The sequence below is a fragment of the Zootoca vivipara genome, chromosome 13 (assembly GCF_965207765.1).
Source record: "Zootoca vivipara chromosome 13, rZooViv2.hap1.1, whole genome shotgun sequence".
NCBI lineage: Eukaryota > Metazoa > Chordata > Lepidosauria > Squamata > Lacertidae > Zootoca > Zootoca vivipara.
Genome location: NC_142596.1, coordinates 5873935 through 5891941, shown reverse-complemented (window position 1 = coordinate 5891941; position 18007 = coordinate 5873935). Strand labels below are relative to the sequence as shown.

The 18007-nt window shown below is 41.6% G+C and overlaps 1 protein-coding gene across 2 annotated transcripts in view; it reads right to left on the bottom strand.

Annotated features, from left to right (window-relative positions):
- SLTM (SAFB like transcription modulator) overlaps window positions 1-18007 on the bottom strand; it is a 43511-nt gene that overhangs the window by 14771 nt on the left and 10733 nt on the right. Inside the window, exons 3-12 of one of the 2 annotated variants that reach the window (XM_035130871.3) lie at window positions 14133-14197; window positions 13575-13736; window positions 11862-11909; window positions 10791-10815; window positions 8990-9458; window positions 8370-8419; window positions 6608-6720; window positions 2499-2648; window positions 1570-1679; window positions 626-780 (exon numbers count right to left, since the gene is read on the bottom strand). In XM_035130871.3, coding sequence (XP_034986762.1) covers window positions 626-780; window positions 1570-1679; window positions 2499-2648; window positions 6608-6720; window positions 8370-8419; window positions 8990-9458; window positions 10791-10815; window positions 11862-11909; window positions 13575-13736; window positions 14133-14197 — 1347 coding nt within the window. The remainder of the gene's footprint in view (window positions 1-625; window positions 781-1569; window positions 1680-2498; window positions 2649-6607; window positions 6721-8369; window positions 8420-8989; window positions 9459-10790; window positions 10816-11861; window positions 11910-13574; window positions 13737-14132; window positions 14198-18007) is intronic. The other variant, XM_035130872.3, reaches the window with a different exon arrangement.

Genomic DNA, 18007 nt, shown 5'->3' with positions numbered 1-18007 from the left:
CTTGACATTGAGCTCTAACCCGTGTCCGGTCAGCTTCAAAATGAGTTATCCGCCACCAGCGCTCTAGCCGTCTTAGCAATTGTTTCATTGCCCTCAGATCCGTGGAAAACCACAGGGCTGTCCGGGCTCCATGCAATCAGAGAGGGCGCTTCGGAGCCAAACAGTCAATAGCCCTGGTTAACTCCGCATTCCAGTGCAAACGTCTGTTCTTAGCTTGAGGAAAGCTGAACCATAGAACTCCTTGCTACAAGGAAAACACTGTGACAAAGAATTTAGCAATTTCCAAAGGTGTATAAGATATCAGTAGGAAGTGACATCAGTTATTTTCAACTGACTGCCAAATTCTGCCTTCTTATGCCACCATTTTCTGACTGCCCCAGCACCACCTTTTTTTGTCAAGTGAGCCTAACACTACTCCACTCTAAAATATTCAAAGCAGATTTGTTACCATTAAGAGAAACTCTAGGTAATACCTGTTAAAATGCCAGCTCGCGGCTTCAAAAATGTATGACTATACAGCCTAATCCTTTTCAAAGCATTAGCATAAAAAGCAATAGCATAATACAGTAGGAACTCAAGTACATGGTCGAGATTTGTTTGTAAGGAGAGTAGCTGCAATGCATACTTATTCGCTTTTTTTCTTCTGCCGTTTTAGGATCTTGAGCAGGACAACTGGATCCATAGTCACTCTTCTCATCTTTGCCTTCAGGTTTCTTCCCATCCTTGCTTTCTTTTTTCTCTGATTTGTCAGACTTCTTATCTTCCTTTTTGGAGAGGGTCCTAAAAAGGTAACAAACAGAGGTGGTATAGAATTCACTTTCTGAGAAAATAAATTTTTGTTTAGTAGTGGGAAGGACTTTGGATAGCCATTACAGTTACAGTGATGCCTCGCAAGACAAAATTAATTTGTTCCATGAGTCGTTCTGTATTGCGAAAATTTCGTCTTGTGAGGTACCACTATACCAAGTTAAGTGGACTGAATTTATGAGTTATGGATTGAGTTACTGAGCAATGTAAAATTCACAATAACTTTGTTATTGTATGTTTTATATACAGGCGACAGACCGGTGGTGTAGGTCCTTTTGGACCTGGAAGAGGGCAGAATGGAAGTGGAGCAGGGCAGGATTGTGTTCTGCTAATGTGTGGAACCCTTGAGCAAATTGGGGGTTGCCTGTATAACTATAATTTGAAGAAAAAGTAAGTTTCTGGTCCTGATGGATTATTGATAGATGGTCATCAAATACGCTTGAATGCACATGGGCAACACAGGTTGAAATCTCAAACCAGAGAGGTGACTAAGCAAGTTTTTTAGTAGGTGGGAGTGAGTAATTGGCACACTACACAGCTCCTTGCCCCTTGTCTTGTCTAGCAAGAGCAGTATTATGCATATCTCCTCAGTCTGCATACTTTATATAGGTTGCAGAATCCAGCTTTTGCTAATGAAGCATTTTTTTTATTTTAAAAAGAGGGATCACAGGGAACACAGAGTCATGCTAGGAAGCAGCACTTGGGCTCATTTTTTCCCAAACAAATTCTGGTTACACAAAAGTTGCAGGATCAGGCTCTTACTTGCTGGCTTTGTCGCTTGAAGTTATCTTCTTTTCTCCAGGATTCCTACTGGAGCCAGATTTCTCATCACTGTCTTTCTTCAGTTCTTTCTTGGAGGGATCACCTTTTACCTGCAATTTATTTTTTTAAAGTAAAGTACATTACACATTGACTGCCAACCAGGATGTGTAGCATAGAGCCATTTCTCAATGGACTAAAAGAAACTTTAAAAGGGATGCATTCCTTTTTGCTATCAGTCATCTTGCTCTCACTTTCTGTTATATATCCAGCCAACTGCTACTCACTGGCGGAGCTTCATGCTCTGGCACCGGGGTGGGGCTAGTGTGCGTTCTGGGGTGTGTGACGCCCAGCGCCGTCGGTGGGGACAGCTGCCATGGCGCCCTCGAGATCGCACTGCCCGGGGCGAAGCACCCCTATTGCCCCTCCCTTTCTACGCCCCTGCTGCTACTCAGAGTAAGAGGCGGAGGAGGAAACAGAAGATCACAGGACAGCACCCTGGAGAAACCATGGATAACGAATTCCAATACAGTTCCTCCTTTTTGATTTTTGAAAGCCCATTCCATACATACATTGTAGGAGGAGAGTCACGTAAGAACTTGCTCCAAATTATTTAACACTGTTATAATTCAGTAGGAGGCTGGCCTAACTGCTAAAGCATCTCTCTTCCCAAATCAACTCCAGACCAACTGTTTGTTGGTCTAGATATGAAATGTGCAGCCTGGCTTTAGTTTCAGATTGAGTTCACTTCCAACAGCATCTACTTTAAACCCAAGGTTGGAACAGGTCAGCAAGGCCCACTGAGCAGAGTCAAGGAGGTGGCATCCCTCTTCTGAAGGGATAAGTTCTTCCCTCCCAGTTTTTTGAAGAGATGCATCTTCCCCTCCACAGATACGACCCCTGTCTGTTAAGAGAGCACATGTCACACCTACTTTCTCAACGGAAATTTGTTGCCCATGCAGCTCTGTACGGTGAAGGTGGCTTATACACCTTGCCACTTCTGTGCTTGATGACATAGTCACAATGCCATAGCATTTGGCTCCAGGGCTTCGGGCACTGGTGACCACTTTTGCAGCAAGAACCTATAAGAAACAGAAATGGAAACAGTCATGGTTTTAAACTGACATCTTCATCATTTGCTACTCTACATCCAGAAAGGCAATACCTAAATATCAGTAAACAACTAGCTTGCATACATCTCATGCACTGGGCAGCCAGAGAAAAAAATCGCAGACAACAGTTATGTCATTATGATTTGATACCATATTAGACATGGCAATTCATATGCCTCAACATCAGGTTTGCTGGCCAGGAGAAAAGCAGCTTTTTAGTCCTGTGGGGGGGAGAGATGAGGATGACAGGATGACACCTGTCTTCTTGCAAAGAAACACAATTGAACATAGATCTATTAAGGTGATCAGAATGTGTGAATGGTGCATGCAAGCTTGGCCATGATGCTGGTATGAGAACAGCCATACTAAAATGTACTTTTCTTACGAGCCCGTTTTAGGCAGTTTATATGGCAAAAACCACGTCCTCAGCGGCCAAGTGCTTGCCCTCAGATTGAGTTATGACCATTCCCAGACAGGGATACAAAGGTCACAGTGATGTGGGTTTTGGTAACCTCTAGATAGGACTATTGTAATATGCCCTATGTGGGGCTACCCTTGAGGCTGGCTCAGAAATTGCAGCTAGTGCAGAATGTTGGGTGTGTCTCCTGGCTATACTAGCTCTGCATCAGCTGCATTACACCAGTGGTGAAAGCTCTGACTGGCTTCCAGTATATTATAGAGCTACCTTCAAAGTACAGTAGACAAGCGTTTTGCACAGAGGTTCCATTCCCAGCCCCCATGTGTGTATAAGCCCACCCCGCCCTTTCTGTGACACGCTGAGTGACTTTTTGGGTCACTTCTGGGTTCAGCATTGTGCACGTGCACACAATTCCAAGTGTTTTAGACACGCATTCAATCAGTTGATGCCTATACTTCTGTTTGTGTGTAAAGTCCTAAAAAGCCTAGGACCAGGTTACTTGAAGGACCAAATTGTCCCTTACACACTGCCATCATCTGGAGAAGCCCTACTGACTGTCTCACAGTTATCACTTGTTTATTTTTTGTGAACCAAGACTTCTTTATTAAAAAAGCAAAGCGTCCTGGAGCACTCTCTACTGAAACCTGAGGATTGTGATATTCTGTTGTCTGCTGAAACTGTCGGTTTTGCCAAGCATTTTTATAAATTAATTGAATGCAGAATCGGCTATTTGCTGTGTAAATATTGATCTTATGTATTAATTATAATATTGTACAATGCCATTATATTTTAGATGACTTGGCAGTTTATAAAATGTCTTCTACATAAATGGCGAGTTTGACAACAGTGAGATCCTCTTGCATTACTGTATTAAAGAGGTCACTATTTTCATCCCTTTGCTTAACTGTTGCTCTTGTTTACATCAAGATGCACCATCTTTGTTCAAACATACAAATCCATGTCCTCTCCCTCCTATATCTAGTGTTATGATAGCCTGCTATTTTTGACTGTCATAACCTGAAAAGGCTGGGCATGAATAGTAGTTTATGCTCCTTACTGGAAAGTGGGTAGAGAAGAAAAGAGCACTGGCATCTCTCTGTCTCCTTCCCTGAAACTTCAACAGGTTAGCCTGTTGCTGGCTCTCAAAATTTACTAGCATCAATTGCATCTGCTTTACTTTCAACCATTAGAAGCTGGGATTAGAACTCAGCTTTTGCTAACCCGGCCTCCCAGTCTCTTCAACCGAAGGTGAGTGTACATGGAAGAACATGGGACAAACAGTTTTTTAAAAGGAAGAGAAGACAATATGCTTCTTAGCTAGTAACATTCCCTGAGGTAGTATTAAAGTCAGGATGGGGAACTGGTGGGCCTCCAGACAGTGATGGACTCCCAACTAATTTCTGTATTTCCTGAACAAGAGAAGCATGCACACTTACCTGTTACTCTAACAAAATTAAAGATCCACCTGCAACTAGAGACTTTTTATTCCCTGGGAGCATATTGGAGGCAGCAAGTTGTATCCAATGTTAGTCATACGCCAAGTAGACTAAAAGAAATCAATGGGCATGACTAACTTGGGTATGTCCATTTCAATAGGTCTACTCTGATAAAATTTAACTGGATGCAATTCACTACAGTCATACCTCGACATTCGAAGGTTTCGACTTCCAAAGTCGACAACCCCGGAAGTCTTTTCGCCGCACGAGCCTGGTGTGCGCGTTCTGCGCCTGCACAGAAGTGCGAAAACGCGCTTCGCGCATGCGCCAACCACATGCTTTGACATCTGAAAACCTCGACTTACGGAACGGATCGTCTTTGTAAGTCGAGGTACCACTGTATATCAGTTGCTGCCAATCATAATTGAGGCGAACACAGTTGCACTCAGATTCTGCTTGCAGGCTTCCCATATCGGCTTTTGGTTGGCCCCTATGTGACAGACAGCAGAGCCCTCGTGATGCAGTCCCTCAGAGTTCCACCAGAGGGTCGGAGCCTCTCTCTGATTGGCTACAAAGCCAGCTGGCCTCAGAGGGGGGAGGAGCAGAATGTGGGGGGCACATAAAAGGAGCAGCTTCTGAGGGAGCCTTGAGATAGGGATAGAGAAGGGGAAAAGCTGGAGGGAGACAGGGTTTAGTTTGGTTTGAGATGGGAGAAAGGGATTAGGAATAGGTTTGTTCAAGAGAGTGGGTTCAAATGTGAGTTTAGCATCCGCTCTGAGGAGAATATCTATAGCTAGAGGAAGGAGCCTCGTATTGAAGAGAGGAGGACCATGTGAAGAGACAGGAGGTGCCTGGAGGGCTGAGTCTGAGCCAGAGGAGGGGGAAGCTGTGGGACTACAGACCCCCCTGTGTCTCCTTCCCGTCAGGCGGGGAGAGCTCTTCTAGGAAAAGAAGACTCCCAAGGTCTCTTAAAACTCAGGAGTGGGATTGCTAAGAGAGGGGGTAAATGACGAAAAGCGCCCCTTGCTCACAAAACAAGCTGTGAAGGAAGCTGTGCTGTGCCCAAAGTAATTACCTGAAACACCTGTCATAAAGGATATGAAGGAACAAGAGAAACTGAGTTAAGCATTTCACCACCTATTCTAGAAACTGGAACATCTACCTGAAGTCTAGCAACCGATTTTTAGCAACTGAAGTTCAAGAAAAGATGTGCATATACCACTGTGTTTAAGCCTGTGACATCTTTATATATTTAGTTTAAGTAAAAGTTAACTTCTTCCTAACCCAACTTTGTTCCACCAATCTCTTTTTGTAAATAAAACTCCTTTTTGATCAACTCCTGCCGGAGACTCCCTGAAACAAAGTTCCCCTCACACAAGGCCCCCACAAGATAGCCTGTGGTAAATGGTAGAAATTCGTTGGCGTACTGTGGGGTGGGCCTGGTATATTTAATTGGGGGCAGTTAGTGGGGTGAGTCCGCTACACCCTGTGAAAACAGGATATTGGACCAGAAGGGCCTTTGGCTGGATCCAACAGGGCTCTTCTTACGCTCTCAAGTCCTCTGGTCATATAGCCTACAAGCCTCCGGTACCTACTACAGAGTTTATAACTGTGTAGGGAAACAATTTTAAGTTAAAATTTTTTGTCCTGACTTCCTGTTCACATGCAAGAAAAGTTCACAGAAGAAAAGACTGGTAGCTGGACAAAACAGCATTTCTCTCCATAAGATGGAAAATTAGGTCTCCACACTCTTTGGCTGAATGTCCAAGTACTCATAGTTTGCACATAATAGGTTATTGTATAAAGTCTGATCTTCAAGTCTTTATTTTTTATTTTTTAGCTTCTGGCTTGTTCTTTTATATAGGAAAGTAGGCTTTAGCGCAACTGTCAAGGGTTTGGATTTAGTTCTGAGAAATGAGTGTAGATTTTAAGTAATACATTCAAATCTACGCTATTTTAAGTGAAACTATTGTCCGTTTGTTTTTAAAGCCATACCACTCCCAAGTGTGTGAACACGGTTTGCAACCTCAGTCAACGTCATATTCATTAACTGATACTGTTAAATGGAACCATACCTTCCCATATTTGCCGAAGAGATTTTTCAAGTCAGCGGCTTTTGTGTTAGAAGACAAGCCACTAACCCATAAGTTCTTAGTAGAGCTGCTGCTGCTCCCACTGCTTGCACTTCCTAAAACAAATTTCACAGAACGTTTCAGTGTCAAAATTAAAAACTAGCATTCAAATGAGAAAGTGCAGTTTTGGAAGATGACTTCTACACACAATTTTCTTTTAATAAGCAAACAGTGCATGAAGACCAAGATCAGAGAGCAAGAGGGGAGATTTGGAGGGTATGCAATCTGTGCCACCCATTTTACAGCAGCAAAGACACCTACAATGCGCTTTTAAAGATTTTCTAAAGCAAGCACATCCAGAAACCACTCAGATAGCAGGTGACTAGAAAGACCCTTCTCTGAGCTCCAAGAGAACTGCCACAGCTCAGACTAGTCAACACTCTACTATTCTATGGTCCCAACAAGCAGACTATTCCAAGATACCTTTGAGAAGACAATGACAGGTATGTGCCTCCATTTTTTTAAAAAAATCACACCTTACAAACTTCATGGTTGTTGTTGTTTTATAAAAAAAAATACCCATTAGTTAGCATTCTTGCATCAAGTTATGTTGGCTGAGGACATATTTCAAGCAAAGATCTATTAGGTTTGCAGGAGTCAGCAGACCTGTCAATTATTCCATGCAACTCAGAATGCCACTATGTTGCATTTATTTCATGATGGTGCCATTTGTTAGCAAGAGAGGCAGAAAAGGCAGTTTGCAGCCAAGCCTTGCAGTAGTCAGGGGCAAACACAGGAGCAGTGCAAAGCTGCTTCTATGGACTGGCTGCAGTAACTGCAGGCTCCTCCAAAGAGGAATATAAGCAGTTAGTGGCAAATGCCCCTAACTCTCTTAGCACAACTGATTTTTTTTTTAATTGTGCTGTTATTTTGCTTTACTTCTTGGAATTTCATTTTTAAAAAGTATAATGATAGGCTGCCCTAAGTATTCCAGGGGAAAAACCTAAAGACACTGCCCAAAGAAATTGTTCAGTTACAAAAACCTTACCAAAAACTATTACGTTATAGTAATCCACTAAATTTAAAGAAGTTAACTTATTTGCTGACTGTACCTGACCAGTCAAACACCTAAGCCTAGGATTTCTCACCCTATTTAAGATGCCATATTGTAAGGAGACCATCGTCTCAAATGAAGATGTCTTCTATTTAAAATTTCATTTACAATTAACTTTACTACCTAGTATGAACAATCTACAGATTCTTTCCAGGATGAGAATACAACAGAGCAACGTAATCATCAACTGGATGCATGACACATTTTTCGAGTGACAAACAATATTTGGAATATGACTAAAGGGATATTCAGTAGGATGCTCCTACTCCACAAAGATGTTTGGGAAAACATTTGTTAAGACACAGGCACAAGTTAGTAGTAATGGAAGGAACACTTTTTCTTCTATAAAGATTCCCCACTCACTCAATAGCATAAAAAGCAGCAGTGGAACATGATTGACACCTGGTCATCTAAAGTAACTACAGTCATACCATCCCACTTAAAAGTAGCCTGCTGTGTAAAAAAAAAAACAACCACCTTTCAAATCAGCTAACTGAAGCCAAGCTGAATAGCAGAAAGGAAAAAACTTGAAGGTAAGGAGGGCATTAGCATCGCCCACTCCAGGACAGTCAGAAACATCCCTGAAGCTTTCTAGTCTCATGGCCTTGCTACCAGATCCAAGATAGCAACATATCACAAAGGACACATTACCTTTTTCATCCTTTGATGAAGGCTTGCTTTCTTTAGATTCCTTAGTAGAGCTAGGAGGAGGAACAAATCAAAGAAAATTGAACGTGCAGAATTTGCTTGTCCAGAATCTTACATTAATAAGCAAGTCATTTCAAAAAAATGAAACAAAAACAAAAAAAGGAGGGCTGGACTGTTATTTGAGGAAAAGTGATTTCCCCTCATCATGGTTTTCTTGCACTGATTTTCCCCAAGATGCCTGAAGATCTAGATTTTCTGACAATTTTATTCAGTGGATATGGTAATCTTCTCCACATTTCAGGACTGGGACTTGACTTCATACTGGTGTTTCTCAGAACTGAGAGTTGTTCATTACCATCATCACAAGGATACATAAAACTTGACTATTTGAAAAAATAAAAAATAAAATGCTGTCAATTCGCCAATGCAGCCAGCAGGACAAAGCATATACGAAGATCCCGATTTTTTTTTAAGGAACACACAGGTAACTTATGGCCGTCAAAACATTTTATAGGCAGGAGCATAAGATACTAATTATAAGTTTCTTGCTGCTACCCCCTTAATGCAGAGTGATCTTATCGAATGCTGGCAGTATCTTAAAGAACTGACATAGAAAGACAAACCTCTTTGCTTGACCTGAGGCCCCAGTAGACGAGAGACTTTTCTTCGAAGTATCCTTGTCTTTGTCTCCAGATTCTGCTTTCTTCGAGGTTTCTCGGGCTTCCTTCTTGACAGGATCCCCCTTCACGCAGTCTTCCTTCTTACCATCTTTATGGTTCTCTGTCATCTCATAATCCTTGCTTTCCTTCTCCAGGTTCGGTGCACTGGCATCTTGCCCGTCTTTTGGCTTATTCACTTCTGAATCTGTAATTTTCAGATTTTTACCTGTTTCTAGAAGGTCATCTCCATCAAAATCCAGAGTGATGGCATCTTCGGCCTGGACTGTAACCGATATGTTATCATCCTCAGCTTCTTTCACAGACACGTTAGCTTCCATCTCTTCCTGAGCAGAGTGATCAGCCTCAGCTAGGCTCTCTTCTGAAGGAAGAGGCTTAGATACTTCTTGTGTACCATCACCAGAACCTGCTTTATCTAAGAGGATTTAATAGGAATAAATATGGCAAAACAAGAAGTTTAAACATTTGCATATGTATAAGCTAGAAGAGAGGACCTAGAAAATACAAAGCCAGTTATTAGAACTGATGGAAGGTTGGGGTGGGGGGGAAGCATAAGGGGCATTAACATATAAAGCAATCCTTTACCCAGGAGCACTCATTCTTCATGGCAAACAAATTCTCTAGACATAAATACCAAAATAGAACAGGAGTTAGACAAAGGTTCCATCCAGCAGATACCTGTTCTTCAGTACAAGTATCTGGCTTCCAATGTTGGCATTAATGTGCAAAGAAGTTTTTCTTCATGACCAAATAGTGACTGCTTGTCAGTATATCTACACTTCAACTGACAAGTCTTTTTGTCTTCCAATATCCTTCTAATGGCTCATAGTTCAATAGACAAATCCTTCATAGCTGCATAACCACTGTCCTCTTTGTTCCAACTCTTGCTGTCAACCATGGTGAAGTCGTAGATGTCAGCTCTTCTTGTTCATGCACCAACTTAGGCCAAAGTTCAGAAAGGATGCGGAGTCTTCATCCTGTGTCCATGGGGTCAATACTCTCAGTTCTGTTAATAGTGTTTCCATCAGCATTCTTACTTTCCACAAAAGCTTCTGCCTTCGGATCCCTTCCAAACACCAAGTCTGTGGCTTACACCCACAAGTGCCCTTTCAGGATTTCCACTGTTATGCTTGAGTCACAATGATTCCATGTCCTTTAGTCCACAACATGCAAGGTCCTTAGCATGCTCTCCAGAAGTCTTCTTTAGCAAGAATGTGAAGCAAGGATGGGTCTCTGTAGCTTTTAAAGGCAATGCTGAATAGATGATTCCACTGTTACTTGTTCCAAAATTTCACGTTAGGCTGTAAAGCATGATGTGGCAATTGCCAATGTGTGGAAGCAGAATGTGGCCTGTAGTTCAAATGGCTTGCAAACTGCAGAATACGTAATATTCAAATGGCACCTATCTGTTACTGCAGTGCAAGAGAATGTATAGATATAAAGACTTACCGTACCCCCCACTCCCCCCAAAAAAGATTCAGATCCACGGAGTCTGGGATCTTTGTTCCATTAAAGGCATGTGGTGGTCATATGCATGTAACAACATCCACTGAAGTAACTGATAGGAACATGCACAATTTAAAAGCAGAAAAGCCAACAGAGAGCATGGATCCAACCATTCTTCATTGCAAAGGCACAGATATAGCCGAAATGCCTGAGAAGAGAACCAACTGGAGCAACTGCCATTTACAAAAGGCAACTTGAAGCATATTAGAACACTCAAAACTCTACTGAACTTCTAACATACCTCTCTCATTCTCTTCATCTCCATCCTGTAAAAAATAATAATAATCAAATAAGCATTCCAGATTGTGATTCAATTTAAACAGAGGTCAGTAAACTAATGGCAATCTAGAGGAACAAATTGAGGTACCTGTTCTAATAATGCAAAGACCCAATTAACAGGTATCTGCCCAGTTGAAATCTATTAAGCTTTACATTTATTCATTTTTCTTTACTCTTGCAGTAAGATTCTAAGCTAGTACTAGTAGATGGTTCGCACATTCCACTATTTCAAAGAATGATTTGTCCACAATACGGAAACTCCAAAAACATACTACGAGATCTAGGGTAGGCACTGCCATTTCACTTTTGACCATTATTCAGGAAGTCCTAAAATTTCCAGTGGAAGCCTTTTAAATGTCTTGTGTACGTAATCCAAGACCACACAACTCCACAAGATTTTGGTGACTGAGGTACAGCAACCCAAGAGACATCCTTCTCATTTATGAAATTCTCCTGCTCCCACACATTTCAATAGAACTAGTACAGTCAAACTTGCTAATGGTTCATCTCCCTTCCTTGTGGTGTCCCTTAAATAGCACCCCAAACCCTTGTTTCAAGGCAAGTTCACTTTCTTGCAGATGTCATTAAAAGTTGGTTCAGAGCAAGTACCTATAGTGAAGGCTGTTCTTTCACTACACAAGAAGGAAGAATCCATGTCCAGCAGTGGTGACTGTTAAGCAAAGCCAATGCAGGGCAATATTTTAAAAATAAAATAAAATGGGGGGGGCATAGGCACCAGTTTGCACAATGTGCTACACCAGACCCAGGGAGATCTTGGAATATTCTGGGAAGAGTTAAGTAATCAGGTTTGAGACAGTAAGATGCAAGCCATAATCTCATCAACAGTCCACAACACATGGTATGTATTTCAGTAGTTTTGTGGAATTAGACGACAGAGCCTAAGGTATAAAAAGCCTTTCTACAAAGCAACTAAACCTGACACTTTAGAGGTGGTCCCTATAGACCCCTTCTAGCTGAATTCAAATATAATCAGCTTTCTAATCAGGTTTAAGAAGGCAATTTAGAAACTTACATGACTAGCAGAAAAGCTTTCATCTTCTGTATCTCGAATATTGCTGGCCTAACATGAGGAAATAAACAAAAACACCCTAAGTAAGTTGGCTTACTTCAGAAGCAAGCAGATGCACTAACCAAGAACTTGAACTTTGAATGACAACTGCTTTTTACAAGTTGCCTTGGGTGTGGTTCACTCCAACTGGGGAGGTGCACAGTAACAAGGGACAGCTGGTAATGTTGCAACCCTCTGCTTAAGCAAGCTTTTCTACCTTGCCATAACTTCCTGCAGTGGAGCAGACCTGTCTAACAGAATGCCGACCAGCTGAACAAAGCTCATTGAGTTCTCTTTGTTTCATCTTCTGCACAGTTGTGGCTGGGCAACCAAAATTTCAGTTCTTGTAGACCCATCAAAACCACACCAAGTCCTTTCTGAGCTTACAAAGGGCAGTCTCCATTCCCAAGTACATTAAAGTTAATGAACAGTATTATTTGACAAGTCACAAAATGTCCATACATTGAGCTAATGTCAACAGTGCTATGCGAAGATTTCTCATTAATAAGGTCCTTCCATTAACCAGACAGCACCACAATACCCTGTAACAGGTCAGGAAGGCTTCTCTTTCCCACTCCAATCTCTGGAGACATATGGGGAAGCAAGGAGCTCCGTTTCTCCAGAAAAACTGTCACAAATGGTAAACACTCGCACTTGCAGTTAATGCACTTTTTTATACTACATTGTTGCCGCAAGAAGCAAAGGGAAATTAGATCTTAGCATCAAATGTGTCTGGAATTGATGGCCGATCATTTTCTAGCAATGTACTTAGTCCCAGCATCACTTGCAAACAAACATTCCTGCCAAAAGAAGAGTAGGGAAGATGACAAACAGAGAGGTTGTGTCTAATCAAATATGTGCTGGTTGTTACGATTGTTTAGCACAAAGAACTACAAGTTCTATAGCTTGATCAAAATTTGGGCAATTGTTTCCCATGGCAAAAATCCTATTTAGGGCTTTTATCTTCTTGCATGAGCAGATCGATGGAATTATTTTATTTTACTACTGTTCTCCCTTACTTTATTTAGCTAAAGAAAGTGTTCTTAACAGCTTGATTCTAAGCAGGCTTAGTCAGCTGTAAGTCTCACAGAGTTCCATGGCACTTACTCCCAAGTTAGTGGGAATAGGTTGGGGAAAGTTTCCCGCCGACTCATCTTGATCCCACCAACAACTTCATAAATGCCAACTCTTCTCATGTCCAATGAGAGTGATGGCATCACACAGAAGGGGCCTTGAAAGACAGATAAACAGAAACAAAGCGTGTTTTGCTGCACAGAACCCAAGCAACCATGAGTAATTCAGATGACACCTTCAGGCTAGTGCATAAGAGCTCCATTGGTTTAAACATTCACATTGCACAGAGGATGAGAGGAGGCAACAGATTAGCACATACACAAATGGAAACAAAACACTTGTTTCTGTTGCTTCCATCATTGCTCCTTCCTCAGGGAATGTGTTTCTTTCTTTCTCCACTTTGTTCATGGAGGAAAGGAGGTGCAATTTCTATCCCTTGGTCTGACTTTTGTATGAGGCAGCAACACCAACGAGGTGGATGTTGCTGTGGAAGAAGGGGCACTGACCCAAGACGGGACAGGCCCATTATGGAATCTTAATGGGACAAATTTTGAAAGGAAAGTCTAGATGCCATCCTAAAAATTTGTTTATATTGCAGTATACCTGGATTTCCAAGTCCTTCTCTGTCTGCTTTGAATGAGTTTTCTTCTTGTCTACACGAGGCACCGTTTTAGATTCCTCTCCATTTTCTGCGGATTCTTCCGACTCTTTCAATTCATCATTTCCATCCTGGTCACTTGCATCTTGAGCTTCCAGTTCACTCTCCTTTCAATAGGAGCAACACTTAAACTTAATATATCAGAAGGAAATTTCTTCTATCTTGAATTCAGTAGCCTTAAAACCTAGGATTCTAACTAAACATAACATCTCTTCATCAAATTCATGCTTCCTTGACAGATAACTTGCACAACAATACTTTATTACAGTTGATATGCAAGGTCTCATCTGTATACAGATGAAGGAAGCTGAGCTCAATGGGACGTATTAGTGATGACTTAACTCCCACTGAAATCAAAGGCAACCAATAGCACCTAACTTAGTCTGAATAACAATGAACTGCAAATTCAGTATCAAAGATACAGTCAAAATTGTTTAGAAGTGAGAATGAATTGGCAAAACTTAGGACTGGATCCCCAGTTTTATTTTTCATAGCAGAATTACCTTGACCATGGAATCGTCTTCCACTGAAGCATCACCACTTAATTCATCAGTTTCCTGCTTTTTACCTAAAAGACATGATATGCCAATGACAGGCTTGTATCTGCTCCATTTCAAGTGTTTCTCTCACCACAAGACTCAGGAAAGCCCTCAACGCATAAGGCACGCCAGAAAAACAAACATATAACCTAGCCCCTTACCCCAAGTAGAAACAAACCATAGCAACAACATACTGAATGCTGTAGGATGCCTTATTCACATTAAATTTTGGGGGGAGGTTGTGGTGCAGACAGAACTTAATCAACTTAATCTAAATCTATCCTGTGACAATCTAGATTGATAGTCTTCTGCAATTGCCTGCTATTAAGTAAAAGATTTGAATTGGTGAGCATCTCTGCCTCTCAGTTATGGAAATTCATCATTAACATCCCCTTCATGTGTTATTCTACTGCGTAGTGCGGCTGCATTACTGGCCCTAGGATCACGCAGTGCTACTTGGCCCTGCTTCACAGGAATCACAGAATACCCCCTTCTTGCAAGAAACAGATGGCTTGAACTTATATTCTCATATCACATTATCACTTGCGTATCTATACAACTCTCCTTGTTAGCCTAAGAAATCTTCCAAACAGGTATCATAAAGTACAGTAATACAAGGAGTTAAGAGTTCACAACAGCTGAGGGGTACATTTGCTGCCCCAGGTTAAGATTTGATGTCAACATCAGACAAATTAATCGGCCTTTTTTTTTTTTGAAACTTCAAACATTCAAAACTAAAAAACGGGATGATATAAAAAATAAACATTTTAGATTTAAACTTAGTTTTGGTCATTCAACAAGTGTACAAAATATTAAGAAAATTGGATGACATGATATGGAGTAGCCATTTAAAATAAATGCATCTCAACCAACTTAATGCTTTTCATTTTTTTACTAACCAAACAACTACCACAGCCAAATATTCTAAGGGGTTTGTAAATTTAATGTACACCACTAAAAACGAAGAACAAGTAGTATTCACATGCCCCCACTAGTCACTGTTCCTGTGGGGTTAGAGCACACATACTACTAATGATGACTGAAACAAATGTTTCCAAAAGTGAAAAAATCCCAATGCTTAATTTTTCTATGGAGATTTCCCCCCCTAAATGCCAGTACAATATTAAGGAAACATGGCAGTTTCAGATTTTTTCAGAAAAGCCACTTCATTGAACACTATTCCTTGGAACTCAAGATGCCTGCCTTGAAAAGCACTCAATTTGTGCAAAAAACAGTGTTTGAATATCTTTATTTAGCTCAGTTGAGCAGAGAATCACATCACTCAATTTGATTTAGCAATGGGTGATTTATTTTTCAGCAGTTGTGCTTCCACAACTTCATAGAGTGGCCTGTAATTTTTTAACTGAGCGAAGTTCTTTTTAAAAAAACTTCTTGGTTTTCCCCTCATATACTACAAAACAAAATCTTTAGTAAATTTACTGAGCAAAGTTTTGTCTTTACTGCACAACATAAGCTACTTGTCTGACAGCTCTTTATGTTAAATTATATTTAAACTTTCATTGTTACAGAACTTGTGATGGGAAAAGCTGAAATTTTGCATAATTTATGGTACAACTTCCTGGAAATAAGGGAACATAATTTTTTTCCGCTCTTTAAAAACAGGCAACTCCCCAATGTCCTCTTCGGGCTCTGGAGAGGGTGTCCTCACGAGCTGGAGGCCCAGTGGGACTTTTTTGAGCTGCTCTGCTGATGTGTAGGGAAGCAGCTGCTGCTGGACAATAATAATGATAATGATAGTTGTTATTATTATTATTATTATTATTAATACTCTGCCCATCTGGCTGGGTCTCCCCAGCCACTCTGGGCAGCTTCCAACAGAAATATTAAAATACTGTACAATAATTTATTAAACATTAAAAGCTTCCCTAAACAGGGCTGCCTTCAGATGTCCTTTAAAAATATGGTAGTTGTTTTTCTCTTTGACATCTGGTGGGAGGGTGTTCCACAGGGCGGGTGCCACTACCGAGAAGGCCCTCTGCCTGGTTCCCTGTAACTTGGCTTCTCGCAGCAAGGGAACCACCAGAAGGCCCCCGGCACTGGACCTCAGTGTCCGGGCAGAACAATGGAGGTGGAGATGCTCCTTCAGGACTACCCTGCACACCAGCTGTTAGGTGGGAGGCGGAGCAGTCTCAACAAAGCCCTGCTACCTCTCTGGCTCGCTGGGAAACCACAGAGCCCAAAGAGTCCTCTTCGGGCTCTGGCTCCAAAGTCCTCATGACTCGTGAAGGGACTTTTCCCAGAGCTCGAAGACGAAGTCCCCTTTGGGCTCTGGGAAAAGTCTCTTCAGGGCCATGAGGACTCTCCAGTGTGTTCTCCACTTACATTCATGGGTGGGCCCAGCCAATTAGGTTGTTTGATAGCTGGCTGCAAAGTAACATTATTCATGAAGCATAAGCAGGGTTCAGAGGACACAGTACCAATGTTTTACTCGAAACCATATTATAAAGAAATATATTAATAACATTAAGAATAATCTATGCAACCTTTATTGATCTGCTGCTACATTCAGTTCTATTAATTGCAAGAGACTGTGCAAGAAATTTCAAATTGCCAACATTGACTACTATATAGACTTCTGTGATTGATTCAAGAACTATGCAGAAACACAAAAATGAGGGTCATAGTAGGTTTAAATGGTAGTATGATTGATGCCTGTAAAATGTCATGAGGAGTGAAAGCATGGTTGCATACTGGCTCCCATGGCTTTTAACTTTCTGGTAATTAGGAACAGAATGATCTCAATCTTGATGTAAGTAGATGATTTAGTGCGCCTCTCACTTTCCTGACTGGAACTCAAATATCTCCTGGAGGTGCTCACTAAATACTATAAACAGGAAAGCTTATCTATAAGTTACTATAAAACCAGGATTGTGATTTTGGAAAAGACAGACCTTGGTATAAATGATGTTTAGAGAAGCAAGCTATAGAACAAACTGCGTCATTTAGATACTTGGGTGTACTCTTTAGTGAAACTGTCTCTTTGAAGTGTGAAATGGAAAGTCCAAGCCTAGAAAACCATAGGGGCATTGATAAATGTTCTATTACAATAAGGGAGGGAAACTGACTGAACCTGCCCTAAAGATATTTGGTAGCAGTGCTTACTTAATGCCCTATAGCATTGAAATTTGTGGGTCTGTTTTAACTGCATTAAAGTTTTGGGAAATGTGCACAATATCCATATATAGAATCCAGGTGGTCAACCTGTGAGGCAAAAGCAGACCGCACCCAGTTAAAATATATTAAAAGAATCACTACTATGCCACGCGGGTGGTGCTGTGGGTTAAACCACAGAGCCTAGGGCTTGCCGATCAGAAGGTCGGTGGTTCGAATCCCTGTGACGGGGTGAGCTCCCGTTGCTCGGTTCCAGCTCCTGCCAACCTAGTTCGAAAGCATGTCAAAGTGCAAGTAGATAAATAGGTACCGCTCCGGCGGGAAGGTAAACGGCATTTCTGTGTACTGCTCTGTTTTGCCAGAAGCGGCTTTGTCATGCTGGCCACATGACCTGGAAGCTGCACACCAGCTCCCTCGGCCAATAACGCGAGATGAGCGCCACAATCGCCACGACTGGACCTAATGGTCAGGGGGTCCCTTTACCTTTACTATGCCAATGGAGTGTTTTCCTGTGCTGTGCTATATGGAATTGGGTGATAACAAACTCTGTCAAGATGTCTTAGACCAGGCATCCCCAAACAGCGGCCCTCCAGATGTTTTGGCCTACAACTCCTATGATCCCTAGCTAACAGGACCAGTGGTCAGGGAAGATGGGAATTGTAGTCCAAAACATCTGGAGGGCCGAAGTTTGGGGATGCCTGTTTTAG